Raw genomic sequence first — 15,653 nt, 5'->3', positions numbered from 1 at the left:
ACTATTTGACATGGTTATAATTTTAAATTATCATTTTTGTTTGTGTATTTATTTAGTCTGTAAATGGCAAAAAAAAAAAAAAAAAAAAAATCCCAAGAAAAACTAAGGTAAACTTACCAAGCCAACAATTAGCAAAAAATACCTCCCTTCAGGTTCCTGAAAGACTTCAGTGTTTGAGTCTGTAGAAGGTTGGAGGTGATGTCGAGGAAATACTTCTCTCCATATTACCAACTGACCAATTCTTTGTTTTGCTGCTAAAGGCAGTAGGCAATAGTGGCGACAGTATACAGCAATATCAATAAGATCATCCTTAGGCAAATGACTGCATATCAAATAACCCTTGAATTTAACCACAGAGAATAAAAGTCAACTAGTGACATAAAGCAATAATTCTATAATATAGTTCTAAGAGTTTTATAGGTATTTCTTCAGTTGGCTTAAAATATTCCAGTTTCAAATGGAATAAATGAAGACATAGTAAAAATAGATGTTTTTTTCAACTAGACATCAAGTATTTGGGATAACTTAAGTCTATAACAGGTACACTTTAGCATAAAGCAAGATCACCTCTAAGGAGCACTAGCCTGAGAATTTGGCAAAATTACAAAAGCACTGAATTCTGAAGATGAAAAGTGGAGAAGCAGGAGTCGAGGTGGGGAGAGACTTACTTTTCACTGCTTACAGCTCTGTATTGTTTGATTCTTCTTTAGATATGTTTTATATTGTGCTTAAAAATCTTTTTTAAAAATTAAAATACTTAAATTCATTTGATGTTTAACTTGCTTTGCATGGAAGTCAACTACTTAATGTTAGAAAATTTACAAGATGCATAGTTATTTTCTGAAGATAAGGAAAAAAACCACATGATTGCAAAAGGAAATCAACAAAGTAGTATTGCTCTTCTCTCATATACACTTGGTTCTTTGAGTACTGTTTCTCTCTTACACGTTTGTAAATGCTTTAAAATGTAATGAAACCAGAAATATTTATTGTATTTGTAAATACGTAGGTACAAGTCTTGTTTTAAGATCTAAATTTTATGGTACCTACATTCAGAGAAAAAGAGATAAATGTATTTTTCATGTTTGTAAGAATTTGAGAAAATTTACTTTAGGTCTGTTCATATAGCAGTACGACATATATAAAAATTTCAAGCTTCAACTTACCTTGTAAAATAGAGAAGAGCCCAAAATTGTATATAGCCGTCTCATGTCATAGTAATCCTCAGACTGGGGGAAAAACCACAGTGGATTTATATATATATAAAATTTTATATATATGTATATATATATTTTTTATGATTTAAAAAAATCCTAGTTAAGCTACAACAGTTAAAATGGAAATTACCATTCTTAAGTAACTTATCTCTTCTTCTTTTAGTATTTATTTATTTATTATGGAAGTATAGTTGATTTACAGTGTTTCAGTTGTACAGCAAGGTGATTCAGTTACACACACACACACACACACACACACACACACACACATTCTTTTTCAGATTCTTTTCCTTTATAGGTTATTACAAGATATTGAATATAGTTCCCTGAACAGCAGGTCCTTGTAGTAACTGAACTTTTCATAGTGCCTTCTTTAGAAATCAATATATTAGGCTATTAGGGTGAGACATAAGGTGCCTATATATTTATTTTTGACTGAGAACAATCTTATTTTTGATTCTTGTAAGATAATGTTGATTAGAGACATCTAAGAGTAGAACATAAGATTTCTTACCCCAAGAGGGATTGAAAGAAATCTACTAAGACAAAATGCTTCTACTGGACATCCCCTAAAGTATCCAATATTACCATATACTATTTTTGAAAGTACAAATTGGTACAACCTATTTGGGGGCAACTGAGCAGTACGTAAAAAAAAAAATTAAATACACATACTCTTTGAGTAATTCCTCTTTTAGAAATCTACAGAAATACTTGAACAAGAGATTCAAGATGTTTGTATAAAAAGTTAAGAGTAGAATTTGTAATATGCAAAAACTGGAGATAAAGTTCAACAATGGAAAATGGTAAAGGAAATAAGGTTATGTTCACATCACAGAATATCATACATCTGTTTAAAAAAATAAGGTTGATCTATACGAGCAAGCACAAAAGGTTTTAGAATACATTGTTCAGCAAAGAATGCAAGCTGTGGAACAAAATATTCACTATGATCTAAGTCTTGTTAAAAACAGCACCCCCAATTATATACATGTATGTATATACATATGTGTTGGTTTGTATGGGGGTATGTATGTGTATAGAAAAGGGTCTGGAAGAATATATTCCAAACTGCAAGAGCAGTTGTAACTGGGGATGGAACTGGGGGAGAGGGATGAGGAGGGAGGACATTTGTTTTTAATAACCATGCTTGCATTTATTTTTAACAAATATGCATGCATTACTTTTGTAAGTTGAAAAAAAAAAAAAACACAACGAAACCTAAGGAAAACTGAAAACTGGAAAAAATCTAAATATTCCTCAGTTGGGGAATGGATAAACACTGTGATATCATCATACAATGGAACACTATCATCAATAAAAAGGACTGAACTACTGATATAGACAACATGAATGAATCTCAAATGCATTATGCTCAGTGAAAGAAATCAGGCCCACCATTTTTCATTTGTTTTGACTGCCTTTATGTCAAAGATATTTCTTGTGATGCTTTACTGTCCTCATATTTAAGAACTAGGTATTAAGTTCACTGGAAGCTTTTTGAGGGTCTGGAAGCTCTGATTGGCTTCACTATAGGTAAGCTTTTAAAAACTGTTTTATTTTATGCATGCAGTCCAAGAGGATTTCAGGTGAGATACATTCCCTTAAGCAATCAACTGGATGTTCTTGGCTCATGGTAGTAAATGTGATTGGGGAAATAGCTGTGAATACCATTCTTTCTGTGCCCCAGAAATGTCACCCTTCTCTGGAATGAGATTAACTGGGTGTTCAGTAATATTAAAAAAGCATGAAATATAAATTAATTAATTAATTAATTAAAAATTGTTTTATTTTAATTAAAATTTTGATCATGGTAAAATACACATAATTTAAAATTTACCATCTTAATCATTTTTAAGTGTACAGCTCAGTAGTGTTATGTACATTCACACTGTTGGACAGCCAAATCTCCAGAACTCTCCCTCCTGCAAAACTGAAATGCCGTATCCATTAAACAACTCTCCATTCCCCACGCCTTCCTGCAGCCCCTAGCATCCACTCTTCTACTTTCTGTCTTTATGAACTTGACTACTTTAGGCATCTCCTGTGGGTGGAATTGTGCACTACTTTGTCTTTTTTTTTTTTTAAGATTTATTTACTATTTATTTTTGACTGCGTCGGGTCTTACTTGTGGCACACGGAATCTTTCTTGAGGCATGCGGGATCTTTCATTGCAGCACGCGGGCTCTTCATTGTGGTGTGCGGGCTTCTCTCTAGTTGTGGCTCTTCTCTAGCTGTGGTGCACAGGCTCCAGGACGCGTGGGCTCTGTAGTTTGAGGCATACAGGCTCTCTAGTTGAGGCGCGTGAGCTCAGTAGTTGTGGCATGTGGGCTTGGTTGCCCAGTGGCATGTGGCATCTTAGTTCCCTGCCTAGGGATTGAACCTGTGTCCCCTGAATTGCAAGGCGGATTGTTTACCACTGGACCACCAGGGAAGTCCCTACTTTGTCTTTTCATGATGGGCTTGGTTCACCTAGTGTGGTATCTGTCCTCTGGGTTCAACCATGTTGAGGCCTATGTCAGAATTTACTTCCTTTTTGGGGCTGAGTCATGTTCCATTGTATGTATTTTCCATGGTTTTTGTCTATTTGTTTGTTCATTCATCCGTTGGTGGACACTGGGATTGCTTTCTCCTTTTGGCTGTTGCGAATGATGCTGCTGTGAATGTGGGTGTGCCAATATCTCTTCAAGATTGTGCTTTTAATTCTTTTGAGTATATGGAATTGCTGGGTCATGTGGTAGTTCTGGTTTTGATTTTTTGGGGGGCCACGATGCTGTTTTCTATAGCATTTGCACTGTTTTGCATTCCCACCAACAGTGCACGGGGGTTCCAATTTTTCTACATCCTCGCCAACACTTGGTGTTTCTGGGGTGTTTGTTTGCTTGTTTTTAATGGTAGCCATCCAAACGGGTGTGGGCAAGCTGTTTTATGTGTATAGTTTTGGACCCTGCTTTTTCCTTAGAAAATGATCTTGAACATTTTTTCATGTCAATAGACAGTTTTCTAAACATGATTTTAATGGATGTATTATTGAACAGATTCCATAATGTGGTATTTTAATTTGTGTCCAGTAATTTTTCACGGTATAAACAGTGTTGTGCAGATAATTCCTATAAAGAAATTTTGTCTACATCCCTGATATTTTCCTTAGTTGATAAGGTCCTGGAGGTTGAATTCCGAGATCAGAGGATATATATTTTTAACGTATTTTGCCAGATTGCTTTCCTGAAAGGTTGCATCAGTTTATATGCCTATTAGCAGTGTGAAAGCATCATCTATACTGAACATTATCAGACAAAATTACTTCAGTGTATGATCATAAATACAAGGTTACCAAGAATATATATCAACTGATAACAATGGTTAACTCTAAGAATAGGGCTGGTTTTGATGTATGAGTGGTCAAGCAAAATGCTAGATTTATGTTTGTTGTTTGTACTTTTCCCTAAAAATGTACTCATGTAATATTTGTATAAAAATACATATTTTAACTTCCTACTTAAAAAAAAGTCAGACCCAAAATATTATCTACCATATGATTCAACTTATATGACATTCCAGAAAAGGTAAAACCATGTGGACAGAAAACAGATCAGTGGTTGCCAGAGGCTGGGGGTAGGGAGAGGGACTGACTATAAAACGGCATAGAAGAATGTATTGAATATAAATTATACCTTAATAATAATTTAAAACAACTAAAGAAAAGAACACAGAATTAAAATATAAGATTAAATCTTAAATCTAATTTCACAAAAAGTTTAGAATAGATCCTTCTTTTTCTTTAAATTAAGGTAAAACTCACTGTGAATTATTCTGCAAGTTCTGACAAATGTGTACAGCTGTGTGCCACCAAAATCAAGATATAGAACAGTTCCATCAACACCCCCTGCCAATTTTTTTTGCTTAATATTATTCCATTGCATGAATATACCACAATTTGTTTTGTCTATTCACCTGTTGATGGACACCTGAGTTACTTGAATAGTCTCTGGCTATTAAAAATGAAGCTGTTACGAACATTTGTTTACAGGTCTTTGTACTGACACAGCTTTCAATTCTCTTGGGTAATTAGATAGGAATAGAAAGGCAGAATTATATGGTAGGTGTATGTTTAGGTTATTAAGAAACTGCCAAACTGTTTTCCAAAGTAAATGTATCATTTTACATTCTCAATTTATCAACATTTTTCTTTTATGTACTGTGTCTTGACGTTGTATCCAAGGAATCCCAATAGATCTTTTTCTAGCCATAGTTAGTTCCACTGCTCATTAAAATGATGTTCTATAAAGGCAGGAATTAGAGTTTTAATTAAACCTATTGGATATAGGTTCCTAAAAACCCAGATATTTGAATATTTTAGATCTAAACTGCTCCTAATGATTAGTATCTAGCTAATTTTTTTTTTCCATTAGTGAAAAAATTTATGACCTATGAAGAATTCACCCTGCTTAAATTTCCACTATTTTTACAAACAAAATACCCTTCCATTTGCTCAGGATCTTAGCTAAGACTAAGCCACCCCTTAAGCTAATATTCTCTCCCCACATTTACCAGCAATCTGTTGAAGAATGATCCAGCCTCACTGCTTCTACTTCCTAAATTCCCATTTACTTTTTAAAGATTTTAATTACTGAAAATTTTTAGCATATACAAAAAAAAAAATAGTATAATTAGTTCCTATGTGCCCATCATCACCCAGCTTAAAAAATGACCAGTACATAGCTAATCTTGTTTCATCTCTATCCCTCTCTCCTTCTTTCCTCTCCCTGGTGAATTATTTCAAAATCAATCCCAGATGTTATATCATTTCATCTGTAAATACTTTAGAATGCATCTCTAAAACAGGACTTTAAAAAATACATAACCATAATATCATTACCACATCTAGAGAATTATTCCCACCTAATATCCAGTTAACAGTGTTTTCATTTCCTTGATTGTCTCATAGATGTTTTAAAAATTTTTGCTTGCTTGAATCAGGATCCAAGTAAGGTCCATATACTGAAATTGGCTGATATGTTTCTTGAGTCTCTTATGACTCATAGGTCTGTCTCAGCTTCTCCTAACCCCACGCCCACCCCCTCACCTTCTTCAACAAATTTATTTGTTGAAGAAACCGTCCTGTTTTGTCTGGTCTGAATTTTGCAGACTGCAATCCCCCTCCCCCAAATGGGGTCATTTAACATGTCCCTCTTCCCCTGTATTTCCTGTAAACTGGTAGTTAGACCCGGAGGCGTGATCAGGTACATTTCATAGGTGGTTTGTGTGCTTCCATCAGGAACCACATACTACCTGGCTGACTTTCTTTTTGTGATGTTAACAGCTACTGATGATCATTGCTTAGACCCTTTAACTCACTGAGGGGAACTGAAAAATGATGGTATTCCAATTCTGTCATTCTTTCTTGATATGTTAGGTAGACCACTTCCGTAAAGAGAAACTCCCCCTCATCTCTATTTGGTAACCTTGAGGTATGGTTCAGATAGGAAAGGCAGATAAATGTTTGATTCTTTCTCCTCAATTACCAGTTTTCACAATAGTGTATTAGTTCCTTAGCATCCTCCAAAGTTGACCAAGAACTTTCTTTTTTTCTTTAGTACCATTATGAACTCATGGACTTAGACATATCTGATGTGCTTCAAGTTATTGTCCTTATAGATGCTCAAGAGGGAGCCTCTTCAAGGTCTCTTCTGATTACTTGAAACCTAAATTAACCCTATGACTTTTTGAAAGCTTCCTGGATGTCTGATATAACAAGATGTTGCCAGGCTTATCTTGTACATTGTCAGCCCTAAATCTGGAATCAGTCATTTCTCATAGGAGTCTTGGTTCCCTTTAGCGAGAAATATTATTTATACACCACGGCCTGGGTGATAGTTGTGCTCTAGTGGACAGAGCTAGAAAATATATCAATAGTTTTTTAAAAAGATCAAAAACCATACTACCAGCCAATATTACATGTGTATCCTTTCTCTCAAATCCCGGTTCCAAACGATACTAATGTAATTAATCATTACGTATACATTACGTAACAAATATTTTTAACTGAACAGAAAATCTTAAGGCAAGCAAAATAGATTTTGTCCATTTCAATATAGAAACCTAATGTTATGTATTCCAAGATTATTACATGCCCCCTTGGAAAATACTTAGAATAATGACTGATTTACAAAATAAGAAATCAACAATGAACCTTTCCTAAAATCCACTGCTTCTCTTACCAGTTCTGCAAAATCTGCAGCCTCCAAGTCACTCAATGCTGTGTCTAATTCCACCTATGTGAGAAAAAAAAAAGAGTAACACAAACATTTAACTCATATTACTTACTTTTTAGTAATGACCATATAAAATTGCTTAATAATTACTTGAAGAATTGAATAAATATATCTCTCTCCTTTGTGTTATTTAAGAAATGTCCCCAAATGGAATATCTTGCTTTTAAGCTTTGCGATTACAAAAAAAAAATTAATGTATTTTAACCTATAGGCATTTTTCAATTAAATCTCAGTTATCGCAAAATGGGCTTCACTCTGTACTCAATGCAAACTAATTTATGAGGTTAAAAAGCTGCTTTACAGTTCTGTTAGAAAAAAAAAATTTTTTTTTTAAAGTATTTGTTTATTTATTTATTTATGGCTGTGTTGGGTCTTCGTTTCTGTGCAAGGGCCTTCTCTAGTTGCGGCAAGCGGGGGCCACTCCTCATCGCGATGCGCAGGCCTCTCACTGTCGCGGCCTCTCTTGTTGCGGAGCACAGGCTCCAGACGCGCAGGCTCAGTAGTTGTGGCTCACGGGTCTAGTTGCTCCGCGGCACGCGGGATCCTCCCAGACCAGGGCTCGAACCCGTGTCCCCTGCATTGGCAGGCGGACTCTCAACCACTGCGCCACCAGGGAAGCCCAGAAAAATTTTTAACATTTTAAAAATCTTAAGAGGAAAAAAAATCAATCTGAATGTAGCCAGTCTATTATGAATTGTTTTTATTTTTCTATTTCCTATATATTTTTCAACAGTTGGATTCTTGGAAAATCCAAGAATCCAACATTCTTCTCTGTCTCCCTCCTATGTTTTGTATAAAAAGACTGTTAATCTTTATTCACGGATTAAATCATGAAGGCAAGTGTTCACCTGGAATCTGGCACAGTTTAACCACCCTACAGAGTTATTAGAAAAATCTCTTACTTAGGATTTAGCTTTTGTTTCTATGGAATTTGCCTGAACTCTTTCATGTATTTGTCCCTCCCTGAAGCATTCAAAATTTAAAAACAGAATAAATTTAATCTGCAGTTTAATCTGTAATGCATATATATAAATTGGAAACTATTGACAGTTGAAGCTTGTAGCATATACAGTATTTGTGAAAAATAATCCTTGTTTTGTTTTTTAAGGCCAAGGCACTTTCTGCAGGACTGTTTCACAAATGTGTCTTACTGAGACGACAAAAGCTGTGGAAACATTAGTCATGCCTTTCAATGCTTTTCATATGGCATGACTTATTACTCATTTGTGACCTACTTTTTTCTGCATCTAGCAAATACTCCATGTTCTCCTTCTCGTGGCTATAGTTTCCCTTGTGAAAAACTATAGGACAAAAAGAAAATTACCTACTTGTGATTTTTGATCTCAGAGACATTAATGTTTAACAGGTTGCTATTCCTGCTACTGAACTCTACAGGCTAATATACAAGGTTACTATAATTGCTTCTTCATATTCCTTAAGAGAAAAAGTAAAATATCTTTTCTCTTTATTACTCCAGTGTATCTTAGGAAAAATTATTTTTTTAAAAATCTGACAAACAAACAAACAAACAAAATAAGGAAATTCTCTGGGAAAGAAAACAGAAGTGCGACTTCATCATATACTAAACTCAGAACAAGTACATTTTTTTCCAAGTTAAAACCAACTATTTCCACCTAAAATTTACCAGGCACAAATTACCTTACACACACACATGTTTTTAACTAGATTTCTCAAGGCATAAAATTCCTTAATATTTTCCATTAGAATATATATAGTCAATAAACCCCACTATTTTTCACACAGTAAGAAATCTCAAAGGCAAAAGGAAAGTGTGTGAGTTCTTTGAGTTTGCTGGTAAAACAAAAACAAAAACTTTAAGGGTTATTATGTATTTTAAACTTCACATTCATCAGAGACTTTTAGATCACTTTATCAGAAGGTATCTATCTCTTTGCAAAAATATTGTTCTTAATTCTCTTAACCAGAATACAAAATATAGAAAATGTCTAAGCTATATCCTCATTGTTTCCCGTGTATTAATTCCACCTACCCAACTAAACTGTGAGCATCCAGAGGACTTTTCTGGATTCCCAAAGCACAGCACAAATCTGAGTACCTGGCACAATGAAGGCTGATCTGCATACAGTAGTGTCCAACTCAACAAGGACAAAGACAACCAGAGCTTTAGTGAGATAAGCAACAGGTATGATTTAAGTCAAAAGATTAAAAAATATATACAGTAGAATTCACACTGATTTCTCACATTGATATTCTTTTAGGTTGAAATAAAAGCATACAGTCCTTTTAATCAAATATATGTCAAATTAAGGGAAAAAACCTCCAATAAAAAAGAAATCTGAATACAGGAGGTAGCCTTCACATGGAATTTATAAGACCAAAATAGGCTATATTTTAAATGTCTTAAACAAGAACTCTTAGAAGGAAAATAATATTTAATCTTAATATATCCAAAGTCTAAAGACTTTGCCCCTACAAACATTAAGTACCTCTACTCTCACAGAAGAGACTATATATTCTGAGGGAAGAGATTTCTTTAGTGAAGAGATTCTGAGACAGGGGAAAGAACGTGGCAAGACCAGACCGACGGGCCTCATGAGATGGCAACTCTGACTCACGAAAAGCGGCCTTGTATCTTTCAGAAGAAAAAGACCCCAGGATGGGCATGAGACAGACTGTGGAAACAGCATCTTTCTATCTTAAACGTAAGGTTATCTAGTTAAATTGTATCTATTTTGAACACTTATGATTTCTTATGAAAACACTGATGGGAGTAGAATTATATATCTCATACTTTTAGTTTTATCTCATACTTTTTAGTTATTATATGATTTAGGAAAATGATAATCATTGGCCTGAGATACAAAATGCAGCAGGGGGCAGTTGACAAAGGCAAGGACAAAAAAAGAATACAAGAAGGTAAAGTTTCCTTTAACTATGCTTTAACCCCTCAACTCCCTCCAAATAATCATTATATAATAGTACTCTCACAGCTATAATTACAACTACAAAGTGCCAGGCATGATTCTAAACATTTTATGTGTGATAACTCATAACTTCTTTATGAAGTAGGTAGTATTATTGTTCCCATTTTACAGATGAGGAAACTGAGCAAAGGGACTGATATATCTGTTTAAATTATTATTAAACTTCAAAAGGCATTTGTTTGATCATACATTGTAGAATTCCATGAAGAGCAGAATCTTGAATTGGGATATTACTACAGCATAACCTGGGTTTCTTCATGGGCAGGGAATTGCTATGGCATAGTGCCTCATTAATACTATTACAAATGCTGTGGCTAAATACATTACTGTTGATGAAAATGTCTGAAATGAGCTTTTCAATCATTCAACAGTAAAGTTATTTTGGATGTACAGAAATGACTAAAGTCACATTGATAATGTTTAACCATCATGAATCTTACCTTTAGTGAGCTATCTCTGGCACAGGGCAAAAGCTAATTACAAATGTTCACGTAAACAAAGATTTTGCTATTATTAATTTGTTAGCCAGTCATTTCATCTACCTGACTCGATGACCCTGCATTATAAAATCTAAATCACAAAATTCAAAAGTAAGACACACCATATAATTACGATATCTGAAAAGTATTCCAAGTTTGAACAAAGCTTAAATGTTAAAGTAAGATGAGAGAGCTAATTTCTATTTAGAAAGAAAAAGTTCACTGCACTGAACCTCCTACCTTATCAACCAATTGCCCCTTTAACGCTTACCCATAACCCTGAAAATAACAAAAAGCCTAAGGAAAAAAAAAAAAAAGAGAGAGAAGATAAAGAATATATGGCAAGTGGCTCTGATTCTTATTTATGACGCCTAAGATTACCTTAATTTCCTGTGGAAGTGTGAGCCACCGAACTCCAGGGAGATTGTCTAAAAGTACTGCACTGGAAGCATCATATTGTTGTGTACTGGGACAGGCACTGGAATGTAGTTTAGCAGGCTGAAGTGCTCTTTGAAAGAACAAGCTGAAAAAATGATCCAAACGAGGAACATTCTCAACCTGGCAAAAGGCACTGAAAAAACAAGAGCTGTAAAGTTAGAACAACATACAGAAACGGTAGTCATTGCTTGTACGCTCCTAAGGGGACTGGGTCTTTCCTGACTACATAGGTTCTCTTCCTGACTTCTCCCTTAATAAGAATTACTGCTATGTTACTGATGGCGTGTGTTAAGAAATTCACCCTGTCAATATTTTTTACCCTAAAGCCTATTCTCAAATACATAGGGCAGATGGTACTATGGGAAAACCACAGGGCTAACACAAGTGGTATATCTATAACAGAATGGGCTGAAGTTCCCTTTTTGCAAAAAATGTAACTCGCTTTTACCTCTGACTATCTCTCAACCATTTACAACTCCCAGTATCTTTCCGGAAACACAGGATAACAAAGAGATATTGAGCTGTGTAATAGAACAGATCTGACTTTGAATCTTATCACTGCTTTTACTAGGTAGATCTCGCAGGGAAATCATTTAACCTTTCTCTGAACTTTGGTCCCAACTCTGTAAAAATGGGGATAATACAATCTAACTCTCATGCAAAGTACCAGTACATAGTAAGTACTTATTATGTTTATTACTTACTGGTATACAGTAAACACATAATTAGCTTATTTCCTCCCCTCTTCAGTAATGAAGGCATAACTATTTAAAAACTCTTGAAAAAAAAAAAAAGACAACTTGGTTTTAGCCATGTAAAAGTAGCATATACCATTACCTACAACCATTCACTGGTATAAACTACTGGATAACACAATAACTGGTATTTATACCATTAATATATCAGAATAATATTCACCGATTCATTCAACTAATTACTTGAGTGCCTACTATGTTTCAGGAACTACTCTCATTGATGGAAGTACAGCAGTAAAAATATCAAGACAAAAGACAAGGTCTCTGCTCCCATGGAGCTCACATTCTACTGGAGAATGACAACAAATGAACAAAAAGTAAAAACATGAACTTGTACAAAGGACTAAGCAGTGAACAGGACCATCTGAATGGGTGAGGTGACTGGTTGGCTATTTTAGATCAAATGGTTAGGGAAGGGTCTCTCGAGAACGGGGCATTTAAGCTGAGATCCCGATGTCAAGAAGGTCTAATGAGAGGGAAGAGTGCAAAAGCCCAGGGTGGGAACAAGTTTGGCCAGGGTGCCTGCAGAACAATACAGAGGGGCAGCATGGATTGAGGTCTGAAATCAGAAAGGTATGTGGGAGCCAGATAATAATGTAGAAAGATCACTGGAACTTTGGAAATTAAAGCGGCAAGAATGGAGGCACGGAAATCAGGAAGTTACTGTAGTAGTGAGAGATGGCGGTGGACAGGGTAATAGTGAAGATGGGGAGAAATGGATGGATTTGAGATGTGTTTTGGAGACAGACTGGTTAGGATTTGCTGATGGATTGGCTGGGAATGATGAAGGACACATATCTTTAGTTTGATCACAACACTAAACTTTATTAATGTATAATCAGTTTTCTGTGGCTCACAGGGAACTAACCAGCTCACAACTTGAAAAAGATAATTTAAGTTTTTGGACATTTTAGTCTTTTCATAATTTTTCACAATGGCCTTTAATATCTTTCATAATCAGAAAAAAACCTTGTGATTAAACAAAATATTGCAAAATGACTATTAACAATATCTTGGATCCATACTGCTTCTTGGTTTTAAGAACTCAGTGGATCTTTACATTTATTATCTTAGTTTGCCTTTCAAATTCCCACCTAGGCAAGAAGAAACTACTTAAATTTGCTGTCAACTTGGAGATACTTCCAAATCAATGGAAGCTAAATTTCAAAATGAAATTCAGAGAAATTAAGAGTCCCTCTGCCCCCAACCTACTCCAGTGGAATTTGCAGAACAACTCCAACTGCTTTATCTTCATATACAGAATTCATTATAGGAATTTAATCTTTGATTATCTCTAGTCTTATGAAAATAGAAAGCTTCAATTAGGGCAAAACATAGCAAGGTTTGCTCATCTAGTATAAATTTAAGGAGGTAGTTTATAACCACCTTAAGAGTTTATAATCTTCATTGGTTAAAATCTTTCTTATTAGTAAAAGGTAAAAGCACTGTATATGGCTGCCCAGTCTTTTGTAGTTCACACATTTGGAAAATGCTAATAAGTAATTGGGTTTGAGAGGGAGGTGTCTGTATTTTCCTGGAGGAAAATATTGCAAATTAGACAATTTTCCCAGATGGCATCATCATAAAAAATTCCTTTATGTGGCTTTGACAACAGTGACAATAAAGATCCACTCTAGATAAACAGAGATCTGATACTACTATGGTTTGGAAAAATGTATAAACTGTCTTTGAATTTTTATATTGATATACTCTTAAAGCTTTGAAAGCAAAGGTATCATTTTAGCCCTCTGAAGTACTGGGACTTAACAAACATCGTTTTCCATCCATAATTTTACATGTTCAAATATTAAATGGTTACCCCAAATTTCCTCTTTCATATCAAGAAAGATGCATCACATACTGCAAGGTTAAAAAAGCAAGAAGCAGGGCTTCCCTGGTGGTGCAGTGGTTAAGAGTCCACCTGCCAATGCAGAGGACATGGGTTCTAGCCCTGGTCTGGGAAGATCCCACATGCTGTGGAGCAACTAAGCCTGTGAGCCACAACTACTGAGCCTGCACTCTACAGCCTGCAAGCCACAACTACTGAACCCACGAGCCACAGCTACTGAAGCCGGCGTGCCTAGAGCCCGTGCTCTGCAACAAACAGAAGCCACCACAGTGAGAAGCCCGCGCACCGCAACGAAGAGGAGCCCCCGCTTGCCGCAACTAGAGAAAGCCCATGTGCAGCAACGAAGATCCAAGGCAGCCAAAAATAAAAATAAAATAAATAAATTTATATTAAAAAAATTTATAAAAACAAAGCAAGAAGCAGAAAAATATGTATAATATGAGCCCACATGGGTAAAAAAAGAGAGTATGTATATTCATATTATATAGAAAATATATGGAAGAATATACATGAAACTAAATAGACAATTACCTTCTCCACCATGTCTTTTATTTATTTTAATAGCACATACATTTTTTTTACTAAAAATTTTTTTAAGGAAAAAGTATCACATTTTAGGACAGTGAATTTGACAATGGTCTTATAATCAGAGGAAAACACAAAAAACTTCTCTTTTCTGTATCTGTTCTGAAGAAATGCTCTTACATTTGCCCCTACAAAAATACATCAGATCAGAATATAATTGTGGTTACATCACTATTTCACAAAAGTAACATATGAGACCAAAAAAGAAAAAGCAATGGATCCAGTGAAAAACTGCCTAGAGCTGTAAAATTAAAGCCAGTCATGAAGGATGAGAAAATAATAATAATAAGAAAAAACCCAAACAAGTAACTTGACAACCAAGGAACACTATTAAGTGCAAAAAAGTGATTTAGAATCATATACTTAAAACTTGAGGTTCAATTCAAGGAAGTACTTACCTATCTAAAGAACCATACATAAATTTTAAGGTTTGGGCAACATCTTCAATCATATTCCTTAGCTGAGGAAGAGGAACTCTAAAAAGAAGCAAAAATACATCTGTTCATTTATAACATAATCAATTGATTCATAATATAAAAGAAGCAGATCATCTTTACATTTTATATGTAAAGAATATGAAAAGCATGCGTGTTAACTGTGAGTATAGCTGTGTATAATGGTTGTTTCCTGCATTAGCAATTAAAGAGTTTGATGTCTAGATCTGGGGTTCTAACATGGGTCAAGTAGGCACTTTTATATCACCATCTATATGGAGATTAGTTAACCCCCTTAGGGTTCAATTTCCTTTATGTGTGAAATGGGACCATAATCACTAAGCCTTCTCAGGTTCATTCTGAGTATTAAATAAAATTAATGCATATAAAGCAGCTGGTTCAGTATCTGGGCCTATAGAAAGAAATGTTAAAATTCTTGACACTTTCCAGTAATACCCAGATCTCAACCTCTAATTCTTGTGACAAAAAGACACCCCTAAATGAAAGAGAAAGGAAAGAATGTAGGAGAAAGGAAAGGAATGAACTTAACATTTTCTCATTGAAGCCTTGTAAGAATTTTACAAAGCAGGTCTTTTATTCCCATTATACCAGTGGGTATAACTGAGGTTTAAGAAGTTAAGCAACTTCTGCAGGC

The 15,653-nt window shown here is 35.0% G+C and overlaps 1 protein-coding gene across 1 annotated transcript in view; it reads right to left on the bottom strand.

Annotated features, from left to right (window-relative positions):
- INTU (inturned planar cell polarity protein) overlaps positions 1–15,653 on the bottom strand; it is an 85,797-nt gene that overhangs the window by 21,359 nt on the left and 48,785 nt on the right. Inside the window, 5 exon segments of the mRNA XM_036853894.1 lie at positions 118–339; positions 1,167–1,229; positions 7,439–7,492; positions 11,319–11,508; positions 14,963–15,040. Of these exon segments, the coding sequence (XP_036709789.1) occupies positions 118–339; positions 1,167–1,229; positions 7,439–7,492; positions 11,319–11,508; positions 14,963–15,040 (607 nt within the window).

Source organism: Balaenoptera musculus, chromosome 5 (genome assembly GCF_009873245.2).
Source record: "Balaenoptera musculus isolate JJ_BM4_2016_0621 chromosome 5, mBalMus1.pri.v3, whole genome shotgun sequence".
Classification (NCBI taxonomy): domain Eukaryota; kingdom Metazoa; phylum Chordata; class Mammalia; order Artiodactyla; family Balaenopteridae; genus Balaenoptera; species Balaenoptera musculus.
This window is presented reverse-complemented; position numbering and strand designations above follow the sequence as displayed.